General features: G+C 49.2%; 2 protein-coding genes across 11 annotated transcripts in view; one reads left to right on the top strand and one right to left on the bottom strand.

Annotated features, from left to right (window-relative positions):
* Positions 1-11810, top strand: part of TXNDC11 (thioredoxin domain containing 11) — a 69986-nt gene extending 58176 nt beyond the window's left edge. For all 6 annotated transcript variants that reach the window (XM_053557184.1, XM_053557183.1, XM_053557182.1 and 3 more), the window contains 4 exons: positions 2289-2431; positions 2764-2873; positions 6221-6301; positions 11055-11810. In XM_053557184.1, coding sequence (XP_053413159.1) covers positions 2289-2431; positions 2764-2873; positions 6221-6301; positions 11055-11694 — 974 coding nt within the window. In that variant the 3' untranslated portion in view covers positions 11695-11810. The remainder of the gene's footprint in view (positions 1-2288; positions 2432-2763; positions 2874-6220; positions 6302-11054) is intronic.
* SNN (stannin) lies at positions 11733-22224 on the bottom strand. Of its 5 annotated transcripts, none has more exons than XM_053557190.1 (3): positions 22096-22224; positions 18550-18916; positions 11733-14854 (listed from the first exon to the last, which is right to left on the bottom strand). In XM_053557190.1, the coding sequence occupies exon 3, from the start codon at positions 14762-14764 to the stop codon at positions 14498-14500; it is 267 nt and encodes an 88-aa protein (XP_053413165.1). In that variant the 5' UTR covers positions 14765-14854; positions 18550-18916; positions 22096-22224; the 3' UTR covers positions 11733-14497. The 5 variants fall into 5 exon arrangements, with proteins under 5 accessions (XP_053413165.1, XP_053413164.1, XP_053413166.1 ...); XM_053557189.1 differs by having other exon boundaries at positions 18806-18916; XM_053557191.1 differs by having other exon boundaries at positions 18550-18919; positions 22096-22180.
* Positions 22225-22985: the final 761 nt, after the last annotated feature.

Below are 22985 nucleotides of genomic sequence, written 5' to 3'. Positions count from 1 at the left end.
TTTTTTGTAGAGACAGTGTCTCACTTTGTTGCCCTCGGTAGAGTGCTGTAGTGTCACATCTCACAGCAACCTCCAGCCCTTGGGCTTAGGTGATTCTCTTGCCTCAGCCTCCCGAGTAGCTGGGACTACAGGCACCTGCCCCAATGCCTGGCTTTTTTTTTTTTACTGCAGGTTGGCTGGGGCCGGGTTTGAACCCGACACCCTCAGTATATAGGGCCAGCGCCCTACTCACTGAGCCACAGACATTGCCCTTATTTCAAGTTTTACAATGTATGAAATCAAAAGTAAACTCAGAGCTCCTGAATACTGGTCCTTTTAGCTAGCCTCTTAAATTCAGGTGAAGCTTGTTTCTTACATTAGAATGTTTGTGGAAAGGCATATGTAAATATTGATTTTCCTATATCAAAGTATATATTATAAACATGAGGGCCCCTCAGTGTTTAAAGGAATCCTGTGACCAGTAATTTTATAAAAGGCATAATCTATTGATACTATTCCCCAATTCAGGTTTTCTAAAATTACTTTGGTGTATTGGATTTTCTTAAAACGAAACTAGCATGTATTTTTAAAGTAAGTGTGTATTGAATTTTCCTCTGTTCTGTTCAGTAATACTCAAGTGTTTGATGACCTTATAATGTATTCACTTTTAATTTAAGGGCAATTGAAAGAAGCCTTCAGATTTCTTTCCATCTTCTGTATCTACTCAGAAATATCTAACTCAAATGTTCTTTGTCCTGTAGTTGATGATAGTATTTTTAGGGGTCCTTATAAAAAAAAAAAAATCTACTGTGTGTCCTTGTTGGTTTAGAACGTTAACATAAATCAGCTGTCTCTAAGGGCAGTTTCAGAATTTAGGCTTCATTCAGATTAGGAAATAATTTTGGTTTTGTGTTTCAGAAACGTGGCCAACTGAGTGTTATTTAGATGCTGATCATGAATTCTCTTTAGTATTCACATGACATTCTTTACTTCTTTCTCCATTCTGCACATTTCATTGCCTATTAGGACCTCAAAATGGAGAGAGTTAGAAAAAGAAGTGAAACTCGAAACTCAAATTAGTTACTGCAGAGGAGGCATAGGACTCTGAAGATGGCAGCATTTGTGGGGAGGGTAGAACTCTTGGTTCAAGTTAGGTTTTTAAGTAATTATAGATTTTATTGATGTATTTCTTCACTACATAGAATTGAGATTATTTTCCTTAACCTTTAAAAAAGAAACTTGAAGAAGTTTAATAAAGGAAACAAAAAACCATAGCTCCTTGTCCTCAAATTAATGAGCATTTAAACACATTCCACATTATTACTTGTGCACTGCATTTGTAGTTGTGCTTAACTTTGTACCTTAATACAACTTTAGTATTGTAGTTCCAGTTCTCTTGAAAAGATTGTAGCTTGTTGATGATTTATGTAGTCTAACTTGGTATCTATTTGTGGATCAGTCTTTTCAGAAAAGAATATAATTCTTTGTCCGGGAACATTAGAGCATCTAACACCCTGCGTGGTATTTTCTTATCTTAATCACTGTTCACTGAGTTAATACTACCAGAGCTACACCTGGTGCCACTCTGGCAGCTTTGTTCAGGGGTTTTTTGTTTTGTTTTGTTTTTTTCAATTGAGACAGAATCTTACTTTATCACCCTCAGTAGAGTGCTGTGGTGTCATAGCTCGCTGCAACCTCAAACTCTTGGGCTCAAGCGATTCTCTTGCCTCAGCCTCCCTATTAACTGGGACTACAGGTGCCTGCCACAATACCCAGCTATCTTTTTTTGTTGTTATTTAGCAGGCCCAGGCTAGGTTCGAACCCACCAGCCCCAGAGCATGTGGCCGGCGCTCTAACCACCGAGCTACAGGCACCCCTGTTCAGGGTTTTGCTTACAGGTAAAATGTTAAAAATGTGAGCCTATTGGCTGGGCGCCTGTGGCTCAAGCGGCTAAGGCGCCAGCCACATACACCTGAGCTGGCGGGTTCGAATCCAGCCCTGGCCCACAACAATGACGGTTGCAACCAAAAAATAGCCGGGCGTTGTGGTGGGTGCCTGTAGTCCCAGCTACTTGGGAGGCAGAGGCAGGAGAATCTCTTGAGCCCAGGAGTTGGAGGTTGCAGTGAGCTGCAACTCCACCCAGGCATTCTACCCAGGACGACAGCTTGAGGCTCTGTCTCAAAAAAAAAAAAAAAAAAAAAAGTGAGCCCAGGAAGTCATTGCAATTTCTAAAAGGTGGAGTTAAAAGTAGGCTAGCTACTTTCCTTGTACCTGGAGAAGAGTTGATCTCATTTTCTCTTTATTTTTAGAGTCTTTTATTCAAAACTTCAGCATTCTCTACAGTCCCTTGAAAAGACATCTCATTGGAAGTGAGTCTGCCCAGTTTCCTTCTCAGCATTTAATCACTGAAGTAACAACTGATACCTTTTGGGAAGTAGTCCTTCAAAAACAGGTATGGCTTCACAAGAGAGGCAAAAATCAAGCCATCTATCCCTATTAAAATCATTTTCCAAAGCTGCAGTTGTTGGAGTGAACGGCTGTTTTTGCTGTATAGAAGGTGAAGCATGTGGCAGTCTGATTGTGGAACTTGAGGGAATTACATGGTGGTTTTCTAATTGCAGAAAGTCCTTAAGAAAGCACAAAATTGGAAAGATCTAAAGATGAAAACGTTCTAATTTCAGCATAGGCATTCTATTGAATGCCTGGTGGATTTTAAGCACAGTAAAGAAGTGAGGAGGAGCCTGTTTCCCAGATGCTAGTAATGGCCCCTCTGCCTTCCCACAGGACGTTCTGCTGCTTTACTATGCACAGTGGTGTGGCTTCTGTCTATCCCTCAACCACGTCTTCATCCAGCTAGCTCGTCTCCTGCCCACAGATACATTCACTGTGGCAAGGTAAGGAAGCCTGTTCTGTAGAACTTTAGGCTGTGTGCCCATGCTCACTCTGTGTGTGTGCGTGTGTGTGTGTGTGTGTGGCTTAGCCATATGGTATATGAGGATCTGCCCATTTTCCTCCAACTTCTTGGTTGGATTTAATAGTTGGGATGGAGCCATGAGCAAAGCCTTGCTGAAACTGAACTTTCCCTAGTGAATTCTGCATGTTCCTTCCATGATGATGTTTAGCTCTGATTGAATTCATGGGTGGGTGAGCACGGGTGTGTGGGAGCAGCACTAACCTGGTCTCCAGGATGGCCTTCTGAGATGCCAGCCTCTGGAATACCACAAGAAGTTTGCCCCAGAAGTTGCCCACTGGCTCTGGGACCTGGAGCAAATCTTTCACCAGCCCTTGTTTTTCTGCTCATTTGTGAAGTTAAGAGGAAGGTTTAGTTAATACCCACACGCTTGAGTTTTATGATTTCATGGATACTATATATATAGGCTCCTGATTAAACAAAATAATTTTAAAATGTTTCTTTGAAAAGAAGGCTCATATACAGTTTTTAGATGCAGTAGTAAGTAGTTTGAGAGGGATTGTTTAGATTTAACCCTCTCCCCCCCCCAAACTCCACATAAATTAGAGTTAAATGTAAAAGATAAAAAAATCACAGGAAAAACAGCAGAAGATAGAATACTAGATTTGCTGGTTGCTTTGAGAGAGGGCAACTTTCCAAAGTAGAAGCAGTTGAAAAAATAATGAAAGAAAGATGAACAGATTCCACTGGAAGTGTGTACAAAGAAAGCAAATAAGGAAAACAGACTTAAATGGGAACACTTGATGTATTTTATATTATTTCATCTGTTAGATGTACTGTAAGTAACACTTAGAGCCAAATTTGAGGAGTTACAATGCTGAGAGATTTTTCCATGTACATGTTATCTGACTTAATCTAATCTTAGGACAGTCACTGAAGCCAGTATGGTTATCACTCCCTTTTTATTGAAAAGGAACCTGGAACACAGAAAGATTAGGTAACTTGCCCCGAATCACACAACCTATAAATGAGAGACCAGGATTCAGAATCAGGCATTTAGACTCCAGACCCTGCAAAATTAAAATGGTTGAAGAGACGAGAGATTCCAGTGTGAACAAGAGATGGGAGCAGGTTTTTCATGTAAGAAGAGAGAGTAAATAAACAAATGGGGAACTTATAACCTAATAAATGTAAATTAAAACAATAATACAATGTCAATACTCTTATTTAAGAAGTGCTTTTAAGTGACAGAATTTTATTGGTAAAATAAAGTGGAATTGACACAGTCAGAGGTAGCTAATGGAATGAGCTCATTGCCATAACCCTTTTGGAAGGCAGTTCAACAACATTTGCAAGAAATCAACAAAAATGGTTGTACATTTTGACCCAGCTAATTTTACTTTGGAGAATTAATGAAATAGGAATTCCAGAGTAGCATGAGCTAGTTATCATAGCATTATCTATGGTCACCTACAGAGGGAGGAGTAAGTAAATCCTGTCTGGGCATTTGATAGGATTTTTAATTACCGCATTAAAACAAGGCTTTACATATAATTGATTGGAAAGCATACAGAATGAAATACATAGTAGCTGCTCTCAAAAATGGGTACACCTATACACAAAGCCTGAATGAGAATCGCAGAAAGAAGGCCCCAAGTTGCCCAATGGAATTTCAAGTGAATTTTTATATTATGTTTCTTTTAATTTTACAGTTTGCCCTTCCTTTGAAATAAAAATCGGGAGGAAAAAAGTGTGATTATAAAATATGGTATTCAGTACCAGTTGTTTAGAAAGTAGAAATCTAATGTTTTAGGTAGGCTGACCTGGGCAGAGGCAGGCGGGCCATTTTGTTAGTAAAGTTGTGGTAAAACAGTTTTCATTTGGTTAGATCATTTTTTTTTTTTTTTTTTGAGACAGTATCTTACTTTGTCACAGTGCTGTGGCATCACAGCTCATAGTAACCTCAAATTCTTGGGCATAAGTTATCCTCTTGCCTCAGCCTCCCAAATAGCTGGAACTACAGGCGCTCGCCACAACTTCTGACTATTTTTAGAGATGGGGGTCTCGCTCTGGCTCAGGCTGGTCTTGAATTTGTGAGCTCAGGCTGTCCACCCATCTCGGCCTCCCAGAGTGTTAGGATTACAGACGTGAGCCACTATACCTGGCCAGTTATATCATCTTTAAAAAGTGAATTTTGTCCTTTTGGATAAATACATGACATTCATTCCTGCCCCCCGCCCTTATGCTTTCTGAAGACTTCTGTCAAGTTAATGTTTCAAAACATTTCCATCTTTTGTACACACTATTCATGAATATTGGCCAACCAGCCTTTCCATAAGGATAGTGCAGCCCTTTTCTTTTTTCTTTCTTTTTTTTTTTTGAGACAAAGTCTGAAGCTCTCACCCTGGGTAGAGTGCAATGCTGTCATAGCTCACAGCAACTTCCAACTCATGGGCTCAAGCAATCCTCTTGCCTCAGTTTTTTGATTTTTATTTTATTTTATTTTATTTTTGGTTTTTGGCCGGGGCTAGGTTTGAACCCGCCACCTCCGGCATATGGGACCAGCGCCCTACTCCTTGAGCCACAGGCACCGCCCAGTTTTTCTATTTTTAGTAGAAACTGAGTCTAACTTTTGTTCAGGCTGGTCTCGAACTAGAGAGCTCAAGCGGTTCACCTGCCTTGGCCTCCCAGAGTGCTAGGATTACAGACGTGAGCCACGGTGCCTAACTGCAGCCCCTTTCTTTGAGGATGCTGTTGTGGCCCTGAGTCTGCTCAGCCAAGTTGTGGGGGCCTGGCTGTGTGCCCAGCCCAGTGCCAGCTGCTAATGGGCCTGTCCCTTGGAGCAGTTGCATTTAGCAAGTGCCATATAGATTGAGCATTGGTTGGGCGTTTTAGTACAGATGTCATTTTCTGTATTTGAAAATTAACCTGAAATCTGCTAAGAAAATACACTTCTTTTGGCCTCCATCCAGATTTACAACATATAAAAAAGGGTACAAATTAGAATCTTCAGAGAAGCTGAAGGTATGTTTTTTTTTCAGAGGTAATTCAGGCATTAAGATACTTGGCGAAATCCTGTTAGATGAGTGACTAGTGAGGTGTCAGTGAGGCATTTTTTGGAAGTTCGTTTTTTACTTTCAAGACATTATATTACCCATTCAGTGGAAAGCTGAATGTCTTGGAAGTATCAATGTCCAGCTTATACCTGGTTGGCAGTATACTCACGGAGAAGGGGCTGGCCCAGTGTGGGTTGTAGACAGAAGAAGATTCTTTGAAGCTGGGGTTTCTTGGCCTGACATCTTATTTTATTTTGTTCTTTCCTTTTGCCAGGATTGACGTGTCTCAGAATGATCTTCCTTGGGAATTTATGGTTGACCGTCTTCCTACTGTCTTGTTTTTTCCCTGCAACAGGTAATGCTATATTGTTTTCAATTTTGGGCAGCTGAGATTCTTTTGTTGCGATCTAGAGATGAAATGAGTTTAAGATGTAAATCATTTGTTATAACAAAAATGTTCAATAAAGTGTGCCCTTAGGGACATAGGGTAGAAGGGCTTTAGTCATGGGATGTGACAAAGAACACATGGGTCATGGGTTTACAAAGAACACATCCTAATGTCATGGGAGGTATGGATTGTTTTAAAGACATCTGCTCTTCTCAGAGTCTGTTTCTCACACAGGCATGAATGTGGCCATCAGCATTTGGTAGCTTTCATGGCCTGCATGAACATATGAAATATGCAGCTATTGACAAGAAGAGTCTCATGTCTGTGTGGGGCAAAACAGCGGCGGGTCTGTGAAGCCCTGCCTGACCCAAGCCTTCCCAGGCTCAGCCCTGTCCTTGCTTGGATTCAGGGAGCTCTGCTGTGGTGTCTTCTGGCCATGTGCCGTGTGGTTGGCACTTGATCTTTTCACATTTGCCTAACTGGTATTCCAAGCTCAGTTATTTCAGCTACCTTGAAGGACGTTAGCAAAGGGGGAACAGACTTTGCAGTTAGCAAATGTGGATGCCATTGTTTTAGTAGAAAAAGAGATTAACTCTTGGCCCTTAACAGCCTGATAAACTGGATGTTTGCTCCCTTTTTGCAGATTCCCTACCGTCCGTAGAAGGTTGAGTCCTCCTGAGGATGCAGTCATGTGGTTTTGGCAATATCCTCTCTGCAGGGAAGTGTTTGCAGGCTTATTTAGGGAGGTCCCTGACTCAGATGTGTGACATTGACTATTTTCATGTCTTGCCTTTCTGTTGCTGATTTTGTACAGCCACTGCTCTGCTTGTCATGTTTCTCTAGGAGACTAATACCTTCATATCTGTGAAATCGTTTCCTTGGTTTTTGCTTTTTATCTCAAATAATTTTTTGCTGGAATACTCCTCGTAGGGTCTTGTCAAGTCCTGCACTAAAAACAGAATGTGACTCACCCTATTCTACTGCTGCTGAGTCGTGATGAGCCTTTTTCTTTCTAAGAAGTGTTTAAATTGCCATGTAGTCAAGGAATCATGGACAGTAACACTAGCAATTTCATCTCTGCAGGACAGAAGTTGGGCATGTAGTTTAATGAAATGTAATTTTTGAAATCCAAACACAGCTTGGAAAAATATTAAAGTTATAGCACCTAGCAAATGCGTTTGCATGAATTGAATAATGAGAGACCCACAAAGAAAGGTGGCAGGTAGGAGCTTGTCTTTAGAGGCTTGTGTCTGGGTTGAGTCACTTTCGTTCAAAGCTGCCTGGTGTAGTAACATGGAGATGCGTCCATTCTCCAGACCTGTGTTGGGCAGTTGCTGTAGCCCCTTACTATTTTCCTTGAATAGGAGAGGTCAGGAATGTAAATATTGAATATGAGGAGCCTGTCCAGTTCTATCTTAATTGAAAGAGCTTGGTAAACCAAAGCCTGGTGGCTTTGGAATGGAATTTTTCTCATTTCCTAAAAATAAATGGTAGTCAGAAGTGAAGTAACCTCATCATTAGCTGGTCTACAGTGAGGGAGTGGTTTAGCCAGAAGGTAAATGGGCAAATGATGTGAGCTGACAGCTTGCAAAGAGGAAGTGAAAAAGAGTGTTCTTTGATAACATGTAATAAGACCTTTTTCACGGTTCACCTGCTTATGCTATTTTAGTGTGTATGCACTGTGAAAAAACAGAAACTTGTGCATGTGCTAGTTGAAAATGTGTTCGGCAGGGAAAATGTCAAGGTGTTGACAGTGATTACTTCACAGGAGCGAGGACTGCAAGTGCTTTGGAGATGCTTCTTGTATATTTTTTATGTCCCTTGTAAATAAATGGTTTACAAAGAACATACCCTAATTTCTAAAAATCATGGAGAAAAAACAGAGCCTGTCCTCTGGCTGGAGGCAGGAGGCAGGGCTGGGCCCTGAAGGGAGACATAACCTTGCTGTGCAAGGACATCTCAGGGCCAGTCCTCCCCGTCAGTGCTTGGAACAGATCTGCTGTGTGTGACGTGCTCTGGCCTGTTACTGGGCCAGGGAATGAGGGGGTCTGGAGGCCCATGTTCTACATAGAGACTCTGATGTGTCCCAGGGGAAGAACCACACTTCTTCAGAGACATTCCCCACACCTCCCTCAGCATTAGAGGGGAGCAAATAAACAGTGGGACCTTTTACCACCACACTTTAAAATTAACTACTTTTTTGGAAGTAGGTTGTTGACATTCCATGTCCTTGCTACTTTTAAAAAGCATGGAAGTGGCTGGGTGCTGTGACTCATGCCTGTAATCCTAGCACTCTGAGTGGCAGAGGCAGGAGGGTCACTTGAGCTCAAGAGTTTGAGACCAGCCTGAGCAAGAGGGAGACCCCGGTTCTAAAAAACTTAGCCTGGGATGGTGGTAGCATACCTGTTGTACCCCAGTTACTTGAGAAGCTGAGGCAGGAGGATTACTTTAGCCTAGGAGTATGAGATTGCAGTGAGCTATGATGATGACACTGCACTCCATCCTGGGCAACAGAGTCAGACCGCCTCAAAAAAGATAAAAATAAAAATTTTTAAAAAGCATAGTAGCAATTTAGCATGTTAGGAAGATTCATAGAGATTGCTCAAGACCTCTAAGATAGCATGTTTACAAATGGCATTGTCTGTCCTATAGACATGCCTCAGATACATGCTGAGGTATCTTTGCAGCTCTTTCGGGGAGGATAATTCACCTTGACTTTGCCCTAGAAGACCGGGTTTGTGCTGGAAAACACAGTGGCAGATCAGCCTCTGCAGATGTTTTACATGCCCACTTCACTGGGCCACAGTGTGTTTTTTGTTATTACTTGAATGGCTGGGAAGCCCCACTTAAAGAAAGCTTATGTGTTAAGAAAACTATGTTTTAAAGTGGAGGGGATGGCTGAATAATTCCAAATTATTTTCAATAATTGCAAGGTTCCAAGTTCTTATTTATGTTTGCTATTACCTGGAGGTTTCCATAAACACTATGTAAAATGGGGCATATCTGACATTAACTTCCTTATGGTTTTTATTTGATAGGGAAGAGGCTACCCATTAAAAGAACACCTTTTGTCATTTTTAGGTATTTGGCCACTGTCTTTGTGTATAGAGCTTTTAATTAGTAATTTCCTGTTTGCTTCTTAAGAACAATGTAATTTTTTTACAAAGCTAACATTCACTGGGCTCACTCTTAACTCACTTAATCCTATACAACAATCCCATGGGTTAGGTGACACTTTCCGTGTCCCCATTTCATAGAGGAAACAGTTCAGAAGCACAGAGAAGTTGCTTATCTATGCTTATCTAAGAGCACATGACAGTGAGCAGAGCCCTGTGACTCTGCTGTGGCAGCTGGGCTCTCAGCTTCCGTTCCACTCACGGTCTATTGGCCCATCTCATGCATAAATGCATAAAGCTGGTAGTTTTGATTATTGGAGCCAGATTGTGCATGCACAAGTAAATAGATCCATGACAGAAACGTTGGCTATCAGGCAATTAAATAACAAGTTCAATTAAATAAATAAAGGGATTTTCTAAATCAGACCCTGGAACAAAGCTATGGAGGAAAACCTTTTCTGTGGTTCCCTCCATATTCTGTACTCACAGTTGGGCAGCCTTAATTCAACAGAGTCCCTTGGTTGGTCTGTTTGCCAGAAGCACCTCCCCCAGGCCCAAGCCAAATGTACCCTGGGAGCTACAGTTGCCCTTGTTTGAGAGAACCTCTGCCTCGGATAATGAGTAAGAAATGATTGCTAGAGAAACAGGCTGTGTGTGTTTCAGGTTATTCCTGTTTCACCAGGGACTGTGGAAGGGCACAGTAATAATACAGGTAACAGCCCTGCTTCAGGCCAGAGGTGGACCAGTGGCCTCAGTGCCCTATGTCACTGGCTTCAGGCTTGGGGCTAGGAGCTTCTGTCTTTGAGCTGTATACAGAGACTGATCTCTGGTCTCAGGGACAGACATGCTTTTATGATAAGCCACTTTGATTACGAATAAGCATGTGGGACATCCTTGCTTTGTAGCAAATTTTTTGCCCAGGGAACATTTTCCTTACTGACTTTGAATAAGTAAAATCCTCTGGGTATCTTTTTTTTTTTCTTTTTTCAGAGACAGAGTCTCACTTTGTTACCTTTGGTAGAGTGCTGTAGCGTCACACAGCTCACAGCAACCACCGGCTCTTGGGCTCAGGCGATCCTCCTGCCTCAGTTTCCCAAGTAGCTGGGACCACAGGCGCCTGCCACAATACCCAGCTGTTTTTTTTTTTTTCTGTAGAGACAGAGTCTCACTGTACCGCCCTCGGGTAGAGTGCCGTGGCGTCACACGGCTCACAGCAACCTCTAACTCTTGGGCTTACGCGATTCTCTTGCCTCAGCCTCCTGAGCAGCTGGGACTACAGGTGCCCGCCACACGCCCAGCTATTTTTTTGTTGCAATTTGGCTAGGGCTGGGTTTGAACCCGCCACCCTCGGCATATGGGGCTGGTGCCCTACTCACTGAGCCACAGGCACCGCCGTGTACCCAGCTATTTTTTGTTGCAGTTTGGCTGGGGCTGGGTTTGAACCCGCCACCTTCAGTATATGGGGCCGGCACCCTACTCATTGAGCCACAGCCACTACCCATCTTCGGGGTATCTTTCCTTGGTAAGAAGTAGATGGCCTGATCTGGTTTTGGACTAGGCATGGGGCATGATTCTCATGTTTGATCCTTTCCCTTCCTCTCCAGAAAGGATCTTAGTGTCAAGTACCCCGAAGACCTCCCCATCACCCTTCCAAACCTGCTGAGGTTCATTCTGCATCACTCAAACCCTATTCCCCCCCGGAACATGGCTGACCCTCCTACCAAAGAATGTCTGCAGAGCGAGGCAGTCCTACAGCAGGGGCACATCTCCCATTTGGAGAGAGAGATCCAGAAGCTGAGAGCAGAAATAAGCAGCCTGCAGCGAGCACAAGGGCAGGTGGAGCTCCAGCTTTCCAGCGCCCGCAGGGACGAGCATCGGCTGCAGCGGCAGCAGCAGGCCCTCGCGGAGCAGCACCGCCTGCTCCAGCAGCATAGCACACAACTGCAGGCCCTGTACCAGCATAAGACCCATGAGCTCGAGGCACTGGCCCGCAAGCTGCAGGAACTGGCTGACGCCTCAGAAAACCTCCTCGCTGAGAACACGTGGCTCAAGATCCTGGTAGCGACCATGGAGAGGAAACTGGAGGGCAAGGAGGGAGCTGAAGACCTGCCTCCCCCAAGAAAGGCACACCCTGAGCATCCCGAGCCTTCAGGCACCCCCCGGTTACCCAGCAGCTCCCCCTCACCTTCCAACATCAGCTCCACGCTGACGTCCGAAAGGAGCAACGAGAACAGGACAGACTAACTCTCAAAATGACATGAAGAAATCAGAGGTGAAAACTGTACATTGGGAATATATTTATGCAAATTTTATTGAAATTTATTGTAAATAAAGATTTTCTCAGTGGTTTAGAAAATCAACTTGAATGTCATTCAGCATTTATTGAAGAGGGATGACATCCCTTCCATTTATTGCACAAACTTGGTAGCTTTGAGACAAAAACAGTAGCACAGTCTGTTTGAGGATTTGTCTAAAAAATTAGTCCATATTTTAGTGGCTCAGTGTCAAGAGCTCCCTTCCTTCCCCCTACTGTCACTTCTGTGAGGATATGAAGAATGAAAGCTTAATTTCTGATCAGTCAGAAAGCGCAACAGTTGGGCTATTCAGAAAGAATTCAAAGAGAGGTCATAACTTACTAAGCCATTTGAGTATGCGGCTCTGGTGTCTACATTTTAAAAAGTAGCTACGATAAATAAGAACAGTGAGAGCTATTATGTGGTTGTTCACTAATTCTACAGGCATTTTCATTCTCCTCCCAAACATCCCCCACCACTGCCCCACCTGGCCTCTCACCCTTGCCCGTGACACTTCACTGTGCCAGATTCAAACTCAAGGGATGTCCCTGGTATCCAGGAGTAGGATAAGAAAGCCTCCAAGAGTGAAACTGACGAGAAAGCGATATTTAATCATTTCAAAACCAAAATTTCACTGACAAGTTAACCATAGGGTGAGATGAGTGTGACAGTCAAGCTGGTCAGTTCCAGGGTCAGGCTGGGAGACTGAAAATGCAAATCTCAGCTGCTCTGGGGTTACTCAAGTGTGGAGCTGAAGGAGAAACGGCCTAGGCTTATGCTGCTGGCTTCGGTGAGAATAGAGGTAGAAAGCTTGGTTCTGAATGCAAGGGGGATGGATCGAACAGCCCATCCTTTCCTGACTCAACAGAGCAAACCTCCCTCATCTTCCAGTTGGCACCTTTGGGACTTCTGTTCTCTCTCCTGGGCCTGGCTCCAGTGGCTGGACCCCACCCCCCACGCCCCTTCCTATGCAGCAATGTGTCCTGCCCACTCAGCCTGCAGGGCCTCTGCTGACAGCCCATCTGGACCATGGCCACTTCTTGAACTTGGCCACCCTGTTAGTGGCCAAAAGTGTTTCCTCCCCTGCTTCCTAAGACTTTCCCAGGAACCTACCTGTGATGTCATGACTGCCCTCAGCCCAGATGGCCTTTTGAGCTATTACCTGTTTGACCCCCAGTTTAGGTATATACTGTTAAAAAGAGGTGTTTCCTACAGCTACCCCTTGGGATTCTAGAAAGTGGATTAGTTCAACATGCCTTGCTTTTTAGAGGAGGTGTGGGTGAGGCCAGAGGAACTTTGAGCTCAACTGTTAAGGGCCTGCACTGCACAGTTGAGCTGGGACTGGCTAAGCCAGGACTGGCCTCTGCATCATTACCAAGGATGCTGACACAAATCATGTTTTAATCATAGTTCAGAGTGTCATTACAGTGGTGAGATTAAAAATCCAAGTAAGTTCACTGAAATGATACCTTGGAGATGCAGGCTACTGAGGCGCTGGCTCGAATGAGAGCCACCAACTCATCATCTGTTCAAGAATCAAGTCCTGAATTGGAAATTCACCCCCTGCCTCTGTACTAAGCACAGGCTGGCAGTGAGTGGTCCCGGAGCTCCTGTGTGACTGTGCATACAAGAAATGACCTACCACTGGCATTTGGTGCCTTTAGGCCGGGTTGGAGACTCAACACAATCTCAAGACCCGTGAAGGAAAGTGAAATCCAGTACACATCCAGTTGAGTAGTGATCAGGAAAGGAAGCTGACTTGTGAAAAGGGAAGAGGGGGAAAAACCCAGAAAACTCAACAGTCCCCTCCCCTTCCAGTGAAGAAAATATTAAACACAGAAATAAAAAGCCCATTTTCTTTCTTGGGGCAACTGGGTTTCAGACTGAAAACCACTGTGGGCTTTGGCATTTCTGAGGACCAGAGCAAGGAACAGCCAAGCCCACGCCAAGGGGGAGAGTGCTCAACATGCTTAAGACAGGGCAAGAAACCACTCTGCTACTGGGACACCTGGCAGCCCTCAGGATGTGTGTCCAGACTCGTCCTTCACTGGCTCCCAGGCAGGTACAGTAGCGTCCTTGCAGTAACTCTACTTTATCAACAGGAACTGCTACTTAACCTGGAGAAAGGAGGAAGGGGTGTATTCTTCCATCCATTACTAACCAACTGAAATCACCCAAGTACCCTACCGGTAAACCACTAGACTCCAAACTGACATCTCACCCCTTCAGATATACATATAGCTACACATCAGAGACCCCTGCTGAACACAATGTGGGCCTTGCACGTCTAGGACCCTCCATGGCCTTGACCATCAGCTTGCCATTAGTACAGCTGTAATCAAACCAGTCCCGTGTGCGCTATATGATGGTTTTAAAAATCAGCAAAAGGGCTTAAGCACGTGCTTCTGGGGTCTATTTACAGTTCACAGGTTTGTTAGTTCACGCATTACAGTAGTAGCTCCATCAAAAACAGGCTCAGCTAAACATTCAAGTAACAAAAGCGCTATGGGGCCATGAGCCCCGGCAAGGGCAGGCTTGCCCATTGCCTGCAATGGGCAGCCCCACCAAGAGGCCAGGGGGAAGTTCTGGATGGGTAAGCCCCTGGGAGTCCATGCATGCGGTGATGAAGCCCACTGAGGCCATGCCAGCAAGTATTAACCCCTCCTCCCAGACAGCAGCAGGTCTGTGTGGTCTTGTGCCTCCCAGCGTCTCTCCGCTGCCTGCAAACAGGACCCAGAGCCTTGCATCCTAGGTCAGCCGTGGACTTCCAGGCCGTTGGGAGTCATCAGCTTGGCCTTCCTCTCCACACACGGTCCCCTGGCCGAGTACTGCACCAGCAGGAAGGGCTCCTTGGTCTCGCCATCCCCCACGATGCTCTCTTCGTCCTCTGACTGGCTGATGCGCTGCAGTCGCAGGTAGCACCAGCAGCCCAGAATCAAGGCCCCCAGGGCGGCAATGGCGATGAGGATGACAATGACCGTGACCACACCCGTGGTGGGGCTGTGGTCCATAATAGACATGGTCAGTGCTAAGCAGGGGGCTTCCTCAGCAGGAAGCACGTGGGGATGGCTGGCTCAATGAGGCTGGAATTCAAGCAGAACACGAGAGTCCTAAAAGAGAAAGCAAGCTGAAGTCAACTAGGGACTCTGTAGGAGACCCTGACGCTCCTAACGTCAGGCTGGCACTTCCACGGGGCCTGTTTTTAATAATGCTTAAGTCTGCCCATCCTGCCTTCATCCTGGTGAAGAGCAGGCCAATTCTCACTACCAGGCTGGCAAGTCACCTCACTTGGCCATGGAGCCCAAGGTGCTGGCAGGGGGTTGGGAGAGACACTGCAGATGAGACATGGTGACAGCTGCGGCAGAGGCTACCAGAGGGGTGGACACTGTTCTGGCTCTTCTGTTTAGGGTGTACCTTCTGGCAGCCTAGCACCACTCAGTGTTTGGTAACCACTTGGGACTTTAAAGAGACAGTGGCTTCATAACGAGGGACTTGAAAGCAGGGAAATGACATCAGCCTCTGTCTAGAAGAGGTGGCATATACAGAACAGCCAAGTCCTTCTAGGACTCCTGTGAGAGGGTGCAGCAGACAATAGCCTTTACCTCACAGCACTGAAGCTGGCCTGGGAAGACCCCTGGCATACAACACACCACCCACTGGGGAGCTGGGTGGCACAGTCCCTTGTGTGGCTCAGAGGCCACTCAAGCAAGCAAAAAGGAAAAGCATCTGGGAAGGTGGAGGCCCTCAGGGTAGTATGGGAGAGTGGGCATACCACAGCGTCCAAGGCAGGACCCAGTCTGCAAACAGGTCAATACTCCAAATGCTGCACACCACGTCCGGAACATAAGGAAGCAGGTGCCAGGATGCTAACTGAGCAGGCAGGCAAGACCAAGGGGAGTGTCCTGGCAGGGCATGGCCACTGCTAAGGGTGCCCAGAACTCTGAAGACAGGACCACCACCTCTCAGCCATAAGCTCAGGCACCCCCCTCCACCAGGTTAAGCCTGAGGATCCTCACCTGTGGACAGAGCTGCCAGGGTGCACACAATGTCTGAAAGTCCCAGGTACCTCTCAAGCCTCAAGGGCCTACTCCAGGTGACTCCCCGAAGGCCAGTGGCCACCCACTTTACTGCTGGTTTCATACGAGGTGCGGAAGCTGGCAGGCTCACCTGGCATCCCTAGATCCTGCACTTCTTTACTTCTCCATCGCCATAAAAGGCGCAAACAATGAATAACTCAAACCCAGGGGGCTAAGGATGAGGACTGCACTGGTAAGAACTAGATGTCTGAATTCCTTTGTTGTTTTTTATTTAATTTCATTATTTATTTATTTATTTATTTATTTGCAGTTTTTGGCTGGGGGCTGGGTTTGAACCTGCCACCTCCAGCATATGGGGCCGGCGCCCTAATCCTTTGAGCCACAGGTGCTGCCTGTTTTTTATTTTATTTTTGAGACTCTTTGTTTGAGTCTCTTTGTGGCCCTCAGTAGAGTGCTATGGCATCACAGCTCACAGCAACCTCAAACTCTTGGGCTCAAGTGATTCTCTTGCCTCAGGCACCTGCCACAATGCCCGGCTATTTTTAGAGATGAGGTCTTGCTCTTGCTCAGGTTGGTCTCGAACCTGTAAGTGCAGGCAATCCTTAGCCTCCCAGAGTGCTAGGAATACAGGCGTGAGCCACTGCAGCTGGCCTCCTTTGTTTTTGTTTTGTTTTGTTTTGCAGTTTTTGGCCAGGGCTGGGTTTGAACCCACTACTTCTGGTATATGGGATCAACGCCCTACTCACTGAGCCACAGGCGTCACCGGCCTTTGTTGTTTTTTTTTCTTTTTTTTTTTTTTTTGTAGAGACAGAGTCTCACTTTATGGCCCTCGGTAGAGTGCCATGGCCTCACACAGCTCACAGCCACCTCCAACTCCTGGGCTTAAGCGATTCTCTTGCCTCAGCCTCCCAAGTAGCTGGGACTACAGGCGCCTGCCACGATGCCCGGCTATTTCCTTTGTTGTTTTTTAATAAGACCGACAGACTGACACCAGCACAGGTTGACAGCACAAAATGGAGGTTTCCCTTCAAACAGGATGGAACCTGCTACATTCTTAGCACTGACAGCCTTAATGAGAAATGATTCTTACCGAACTAGAGGGTCTCCTCAGAGGCTGGGTTTTTTGCTTGTAGGTCAAAGGCAGCTAGTCAACCCCCCGAGTCTGTCCAGGGACCTACCTGGCCCTAGGCAAACTGCAGACTTGCAGGGGTCCTGGGCAAGGTGGGGGTGACACCCCTCGAACTTGATGCCTTCTTACCATCTCCAAGGTCCAGGCCACTGCCATCCCTCTCAGTGGGGCTGTCTACCTTCGTGGGTCACTGCAGCAAGGGTCCCTTCTCACCCTCATAGTGACCTACAGGACCCAATAAAATGGGTCCCCAGCCACACTGACCTCCGCACACTCCTATCACCAGGCCTTTGCTTAGGCATTTCCCTCTGCCCAGAATGTTCTGCCTGTTTACCCTTATTCTGGGGACATTTGGCCATGTCTGGAACCATTTTTGGTTGTCATAACTGGGGTGTGTGTGCACTACCGTGGGGGGGGAAGCGGGGGCGGCGGGCCAGGGATGCTGCTGAACATCCCATCATGCACAGGACAGCCCCAGATGTCACAAGTGTGGGGGCAGAGGAAGGAACTCTGACACAGTTGAGGCCAGTCCAGCAGGCTAGGCTTCCTGACCCGGAAGTCCAGGGAAGGCTCCTTTCCTTCAGAGCACTAGTCACAGTGTGAGTCCTGGCTTCTGGGGCATGGCCACCCAGAGCAGGCTGTGCACTCCTGTCCTGCTCATCTCTGCCTGAGTGCCTGAGCTACCCCGGCCTACACCCTGCCACCACCAGCTCCCACAACCCAGCTCAGTTGTCCTTCCAGACCTCCAAATGAGATAGGGGACCCCTAGCTGTGGCCCTTGGAGAGCCTGCTGTGCCTGCGTAAGCCTGTCTCCACTTGTGCCAACCTCCATGTTCTCTTCCTGTAGGAGGACACCTACCTCCCCCTGTCCCCACCTCCCTCAACCTTGGACCTCTGGTCCCCAGGGCCTGCTGGACGCCTGTCCTCCCAGGGCTTCTGGACAGGAAGGCAGGTCAGTATCAACTCGGAAGGGGAAGTGTGTGTGTTGAGGGGTGGAGGTGGGGAATCAAACAATGGCACTGCGACCTATATGTGGCCAGGGCCAGAGCCAACTGGGGAGCCCACGAGACACTCTTAAGTTCAAGGGGAAACCAGTGGTCCCAGGACTAATGAGGAAACAGGCGCAGGCAGCCCCAGATCAAAGGGACCCTCTGAGAGAAGTGGTGACCTCAAAACCTTGTCTGTTGCCCCCACCCCAGGCCAGGAGGACTGGGCAGAGCCAGGTGTGAGCCTCTCACCACTGTGGGCATACAGACCAGTGACTAAGCCACAGTCAGGCTCAGCCGCGGCCCCCAGCCCTCCCCTGAGTGTGCTTGTTTGTTCTTTCATTCACTCAGCAAGCATTTCCTGAGCACTTTAAAAAATTCTGACCATGTCATTCCCTGCTCAGAACCCTCCCAGCCCCGGAGGAGACTCCAAATTCTCTGCCTCCCCAGCTCCTTCACAGCCTCTCCTGCAAGCCTTTGTTGCTACCTGGGGCTTAGTCACCCTCTGCCCCTGACTGTCCCAAGACTGGCTCCTTCCCATTCAGGACCTGAAAGGCACCTCTTGTAGGCTGCCCTCCCGGACCACTATGACTCCAGATGCCCCTCCTACATGGCCCGCATCCTGTCCCCACTGCATTTTGTTTCCCCTTTACCTGTAATTCTCTCTGGCCAGGGGCTATGACCCGAGCTGCTATCTGGCACCCCACAGTGGGCTCCAAGGCTGTATGAGGAGGGCGCTGCCTGCCCTGCACTTGGCCGTGCACCAGCACACAGGAGGCACTCAGTAAATGCTGAGCGTTCCAAGCCCAGGGACGTAGTGAAGAGTCGGAAATCAAAGTGGCAGTCTCCACCTGAGCAGCTAGCAATCCCCCAGGCCACTCCCAGGACCCCGTGCACAAGTCCTCACACCTGTCCCAACAGACTCTCGGTAGCCAGCCGCCCGAGTGCAGGGCAGAAACAGCAATGGGCTGGTGGCTTCCAGGCAGGCCTGAGCTTATGGAAGGACAGCTGTCTCCACACCTGCTGGGGAATGGAAAGGCAAGGAGTTGGCCAAGAAGCAGAGCTCAGAGGAAACTCAAAGCGTTGAGGCAGATGCCCTGTGGGCCCCCTGCACATGACTGTATCCCACCCGCTGGGTGCACCTCTCCTGGGCCTTCCAGAGACCCCTCAGAGTGAAGGTGTCTCCTGCAAGCCAGCCGAGCCCTTGCCCTGATCTAGCAAAGCCCAGGACAGGGACTGGATAGAAAGGCCACAGTTTGGGCTAGGCAGGTGCCTAACCTGGAATGTCAGAAACCTGGATCACCTCAGAGCATTTGTCAAAACAGCTCCCACTGACCCCAAACAAGCATTTAATCCTCCCAACAACTTGTGGCTGCCTCTGCTCACCAGGATCATCTCCTATAGGTGAGGAAACTGAGGCATAGAGTTTAAATAGAAAAGCTAGGAAGCAAGATGGAAGCCAGGAGTGGGGGGCCCAGCAGTGCAAAGGGAGGGGTCTTCCAAGAGCAGTGGGCCTAGGGACCAGATCACAAGCTGGGACCTGTGATCTGTGGGCCCTGGCATTTGAAGTCCATTGCCACCTGCAACTCCCATACTCCCTGGTTCTCCATGCGCTCTCCCTAACTCCCTCTGCCAAGGATAGCCTGGGCCTTGGATCCTACCCTGAGCACTGCTCAAAGGTCAGCTAGAGACAGGCTATGACAAGTCCCCTGGAAAACAGTAAGGACAGGCCCAGGTGAGCCAGACTGCCCCTGCTCCAGGCTGCAGGTATTACTGGTATTGTTTCTCCCAGTTTCCCAAGGCCCAGAGGGACCAGTAACTCCCGAAAAGTGCAGAGCTGGGTGTCAACCCCACCCCCAACAGTGCTGTTCAAAAGGACAGTCCAAACCTGAGCCAAACCAGCGAGCTGAGGGCAGGGGTCTCCTCCTGTCCTACTCTTCCTCCCAGAACCCCAGTTTCTGATCTAGGTCCTCCTGCCTCTCCACAGATCTCCCAACTAAGCCTTACCCCATTCCACTGGCCACCCCGCCAGCTAGGGAGAGGAGCTGCAGCCAGCAACAGAGCCCCCTCCTGCCCCTGCACCACTGTTGTGGACCGTTTTCATGCAACCAAGCAAGCTGCTCCTTGTGGCCTCAGTTTGTCAGTGTGCAAAGTGGGAACTGAGTTCCTGATCTCGCCCACTGGATGTGGGAGGAATAAGTAAAAAGAAACATGAAAATGGAAAAGCCACAGGGTCACTAGGTTTGCATATCATCAACCACACCCTCCTGGGTGCCACAAGGGCAGTGACTCCAACTCTCAGGAGAGCACAGAACCTCGCCCAGCCCCAATGCCACAAACGGCCCCTTCCCCTCAGACACTCTGCCTCCTTCTCACTTAACTGGGCACAGCTGAGCACCAGCTTGTCACCCCTGCCTGGCAGCTTCCATCTCTGGGGGCTCTTCAAGGGAGGCCAGGTGGGCTGCTCTGGGTCAAGGGGGACAGTCACCCATCCAGGGGCTTGCAACATTGCCCCCAGGTCTTTAAGCCATGCCCGTATTCCCCCACAAAGCCACCTGCCAACTGTGCCAACAAACCAGCCTGTGCCCCCTAGGTTCACAAACCAGAAACATTTCTTAGCATGGCTTCTGACTGGACGAAAGGATTATAGGGTGAACCACCAGGACCCAATGGAATGTCCGCTCTGTGCTGGGCCCAGAGCCGGCACTGAGACACAAGGATATGCCACACAAGGCCCCGCTCTCCAAGAGCCAGCCAGGACACCATTGGGAGGTATGCATTTATGGGGCTGTGCCCAGCTCTGCAGCCAGTGCCATCTCATCCTCCACCCCCACCCCCTATGCCCCCATCCTCCAGAAGAGACTGGTCCCAGAACCTCCTAGGTTCCCCCATGACAGAAAAGGAAGCTGGTGCCTGCAGAGCTCTGACTGGGGACTGCCCAAGGTCGGTCAGGGCCTTCCCTGGCCAGGTCTGAGGCTCATGCCCCTACCCTGTGAATTACCCTCTGGCCATTTTCACAGGCTGCTCCAGGGTCAGCCCAGTTGGTAGTGATAACTGTAGACACCCGAAAAAGTTGTTGGTGGTTATGATGCACCCAGCGCTGAGCTCAACGCCTCACACAGACGTCTTCTCTCTACCTCAGAACGACCTTATTCCCACTAGGCAGATAAAGGATCTGTGGCTCAGAGAAGTTAAGTCAATCACCCAAGGTCACACAGTTCAAAAGCAGATGTGCAGGGATTCAAACTCAGACAACCTGGATCCCTAATTTCGGATCTCAACCGTGTCTTTAAAATGTCACAGTCCTGAAACCCTCACGTCCTCACCCCTGGTGCTGCGGGGCTGGGGACTGGTAGGCCCCAGTGTGGGCTCTGCTGGGGCAGGCTGAGCGACCTAGAGGAGGGCTTCATTCTGGGGATTCGCGGATGCCAAGTGCCCCTGCAGGTCCCGCGTGCCGAGCGCGGGCGGCGTGCGGGCGTGGTGCCAGGCGTGCTCCCCGCGCACTCTCACTCCACCCTGCCAGGCGACGCAGCTGTCTCCCCCACTCTGAGGAGGAGCAAAGTGAGGCTCCAGAGAGGAAGGGGCGCAGCCCAGGGGGCGACAGCTGGACGGGGAACGACAGCTGGAGGGGCAACTCAAGTCGGGCCTGAAGAGGGGCGCGGTGTGGGACGCAGGACCACCAGACCCAGGAATGCAAAGCCGCGCAGTCACTGCAGGCGGAAACTGGCACCAAACGCCCCAGCCGGGCCTCAGTTTCTCTACTTTTGAACTGAGCACCAGAGGTCGCCCGGATCTCCATCCTCAGATCTTTTCTTATGACCCCCGCCGCTCTCGGAATTCTGAAAAATCTCTCAGTGTCCGAAGTCCGACTCCAGCGTGGACCCCCGGGCCGTGCGGGTGAGGGTTCACGAGCCGGCGGGGGAAGAGGATGCTGCTCCCGGCAACGCGGCCTCCGCCCCCCGCCGTCTCTTTTGTCCGGATCTCACCGCAGCGCGGCAGACAAAGAGCCCCCGCCCGCGAGCGCGGCCCCCGAACAGACCCTCCCCCTGCAGCCGCTCCCCAGCCCCGGCCGCCCCTCGTCCGCCGCAGAAACCCCGGGTCCGCAACACGGCGGCTCCCCGTGCGCCCCCACGCGTCCGGGGCCGCCCCCGCCTGGCCCAGGCGCCCAATCTGCACCCCGCCCGCGCCGCCCCGCTCACCATGGCGCGGCCCGCGGCCCGGCCCGGTCGCTCCGCAGCAGCCGCGCGGGCCCGGCCCCGCCCGCCCGCCAGCCCGGTCCGGCCGCCGCGCACCGTCGGGACGCAGCAGCCCCGCTCTGCGGCGGGCGGGGCGCCTCCAGCTCCACCCCAGCTGGGGGAGGGGGTCCTCCCGGGGTGACCAATGGGAGCTCGCGCAGGGACGGCGGGGTGGGGCGGGCAGGGGCGGAGTCACGTGCGCTCGGGGAGGGCGGCCCTGGCGGGGCGCGGGTGTGAGCAGCTGGCGGGGCAGGGGCGGGGGGCTGCTTCGGGGTGGGCGTGCGCTGATTGGGCGCTGGTGGGTGTGGGGCCCTTTAGCTGCAGTCCTCACTCGCCCGCTTCCTGCCAACCTCGATAGGCGGCCTACTGCCGCCCGCTTACAGAGGGGGAAACTGAGGTGCACAACACGAAAAGAGTGTTGCCCACTGCACAAAAGGGAGAGCCGCGGGCGTAATCCCGGGCAGGGGCCGGAGGGAAGCATTACCACTGAGTTGCAAGACCTTGCTTGGGCAGGGGGCTGGTCATTCATTTGTTCGCTAATTCTCTCGTTTATCATTTATCCGCCCGTTCAATATGATGTTGGAACACCGACCATGTGCCTGCCACTCTAGTCTGTGCGTGAACTGCCAAGAGCTAGACAAATAAGGTCCTTACTCTGCCACAGCTCTCATTCCGCTGCGGGCAGGGGCGTCGCGGAATTTGCAGCAGCCCCTTGGCCACTTACAATCATGGCTATTTTTAACACAATAACCTGTGGTTTGGATCCTACCAGGTACCATGCCCTGTACCAACAGCTCAACACATTTTATCAAAACGGCCCAAGGAGTAGGTCACCAGCCCCATATACCGGAGGT

Source organism: Nycticebus coucang, chromosome 12 (genome assembly GCF_027406575.1).
Source record: "Nycticebus coucang isolate mNycCou1 chromosome 12, mNycCou1.pri, whole genome shotgun sequence".
NCBI classification, from domain to species: Eukaryota; Metazoa; Chordata; class Mammalia; order Primates; family Lorisidae; genus Nycticebus; species Nycticebus coucang.
Note: the sequence above shows the minus strand (reverse complement) of the source record. Positions and strands in the feature narration are given on the sequence as shown.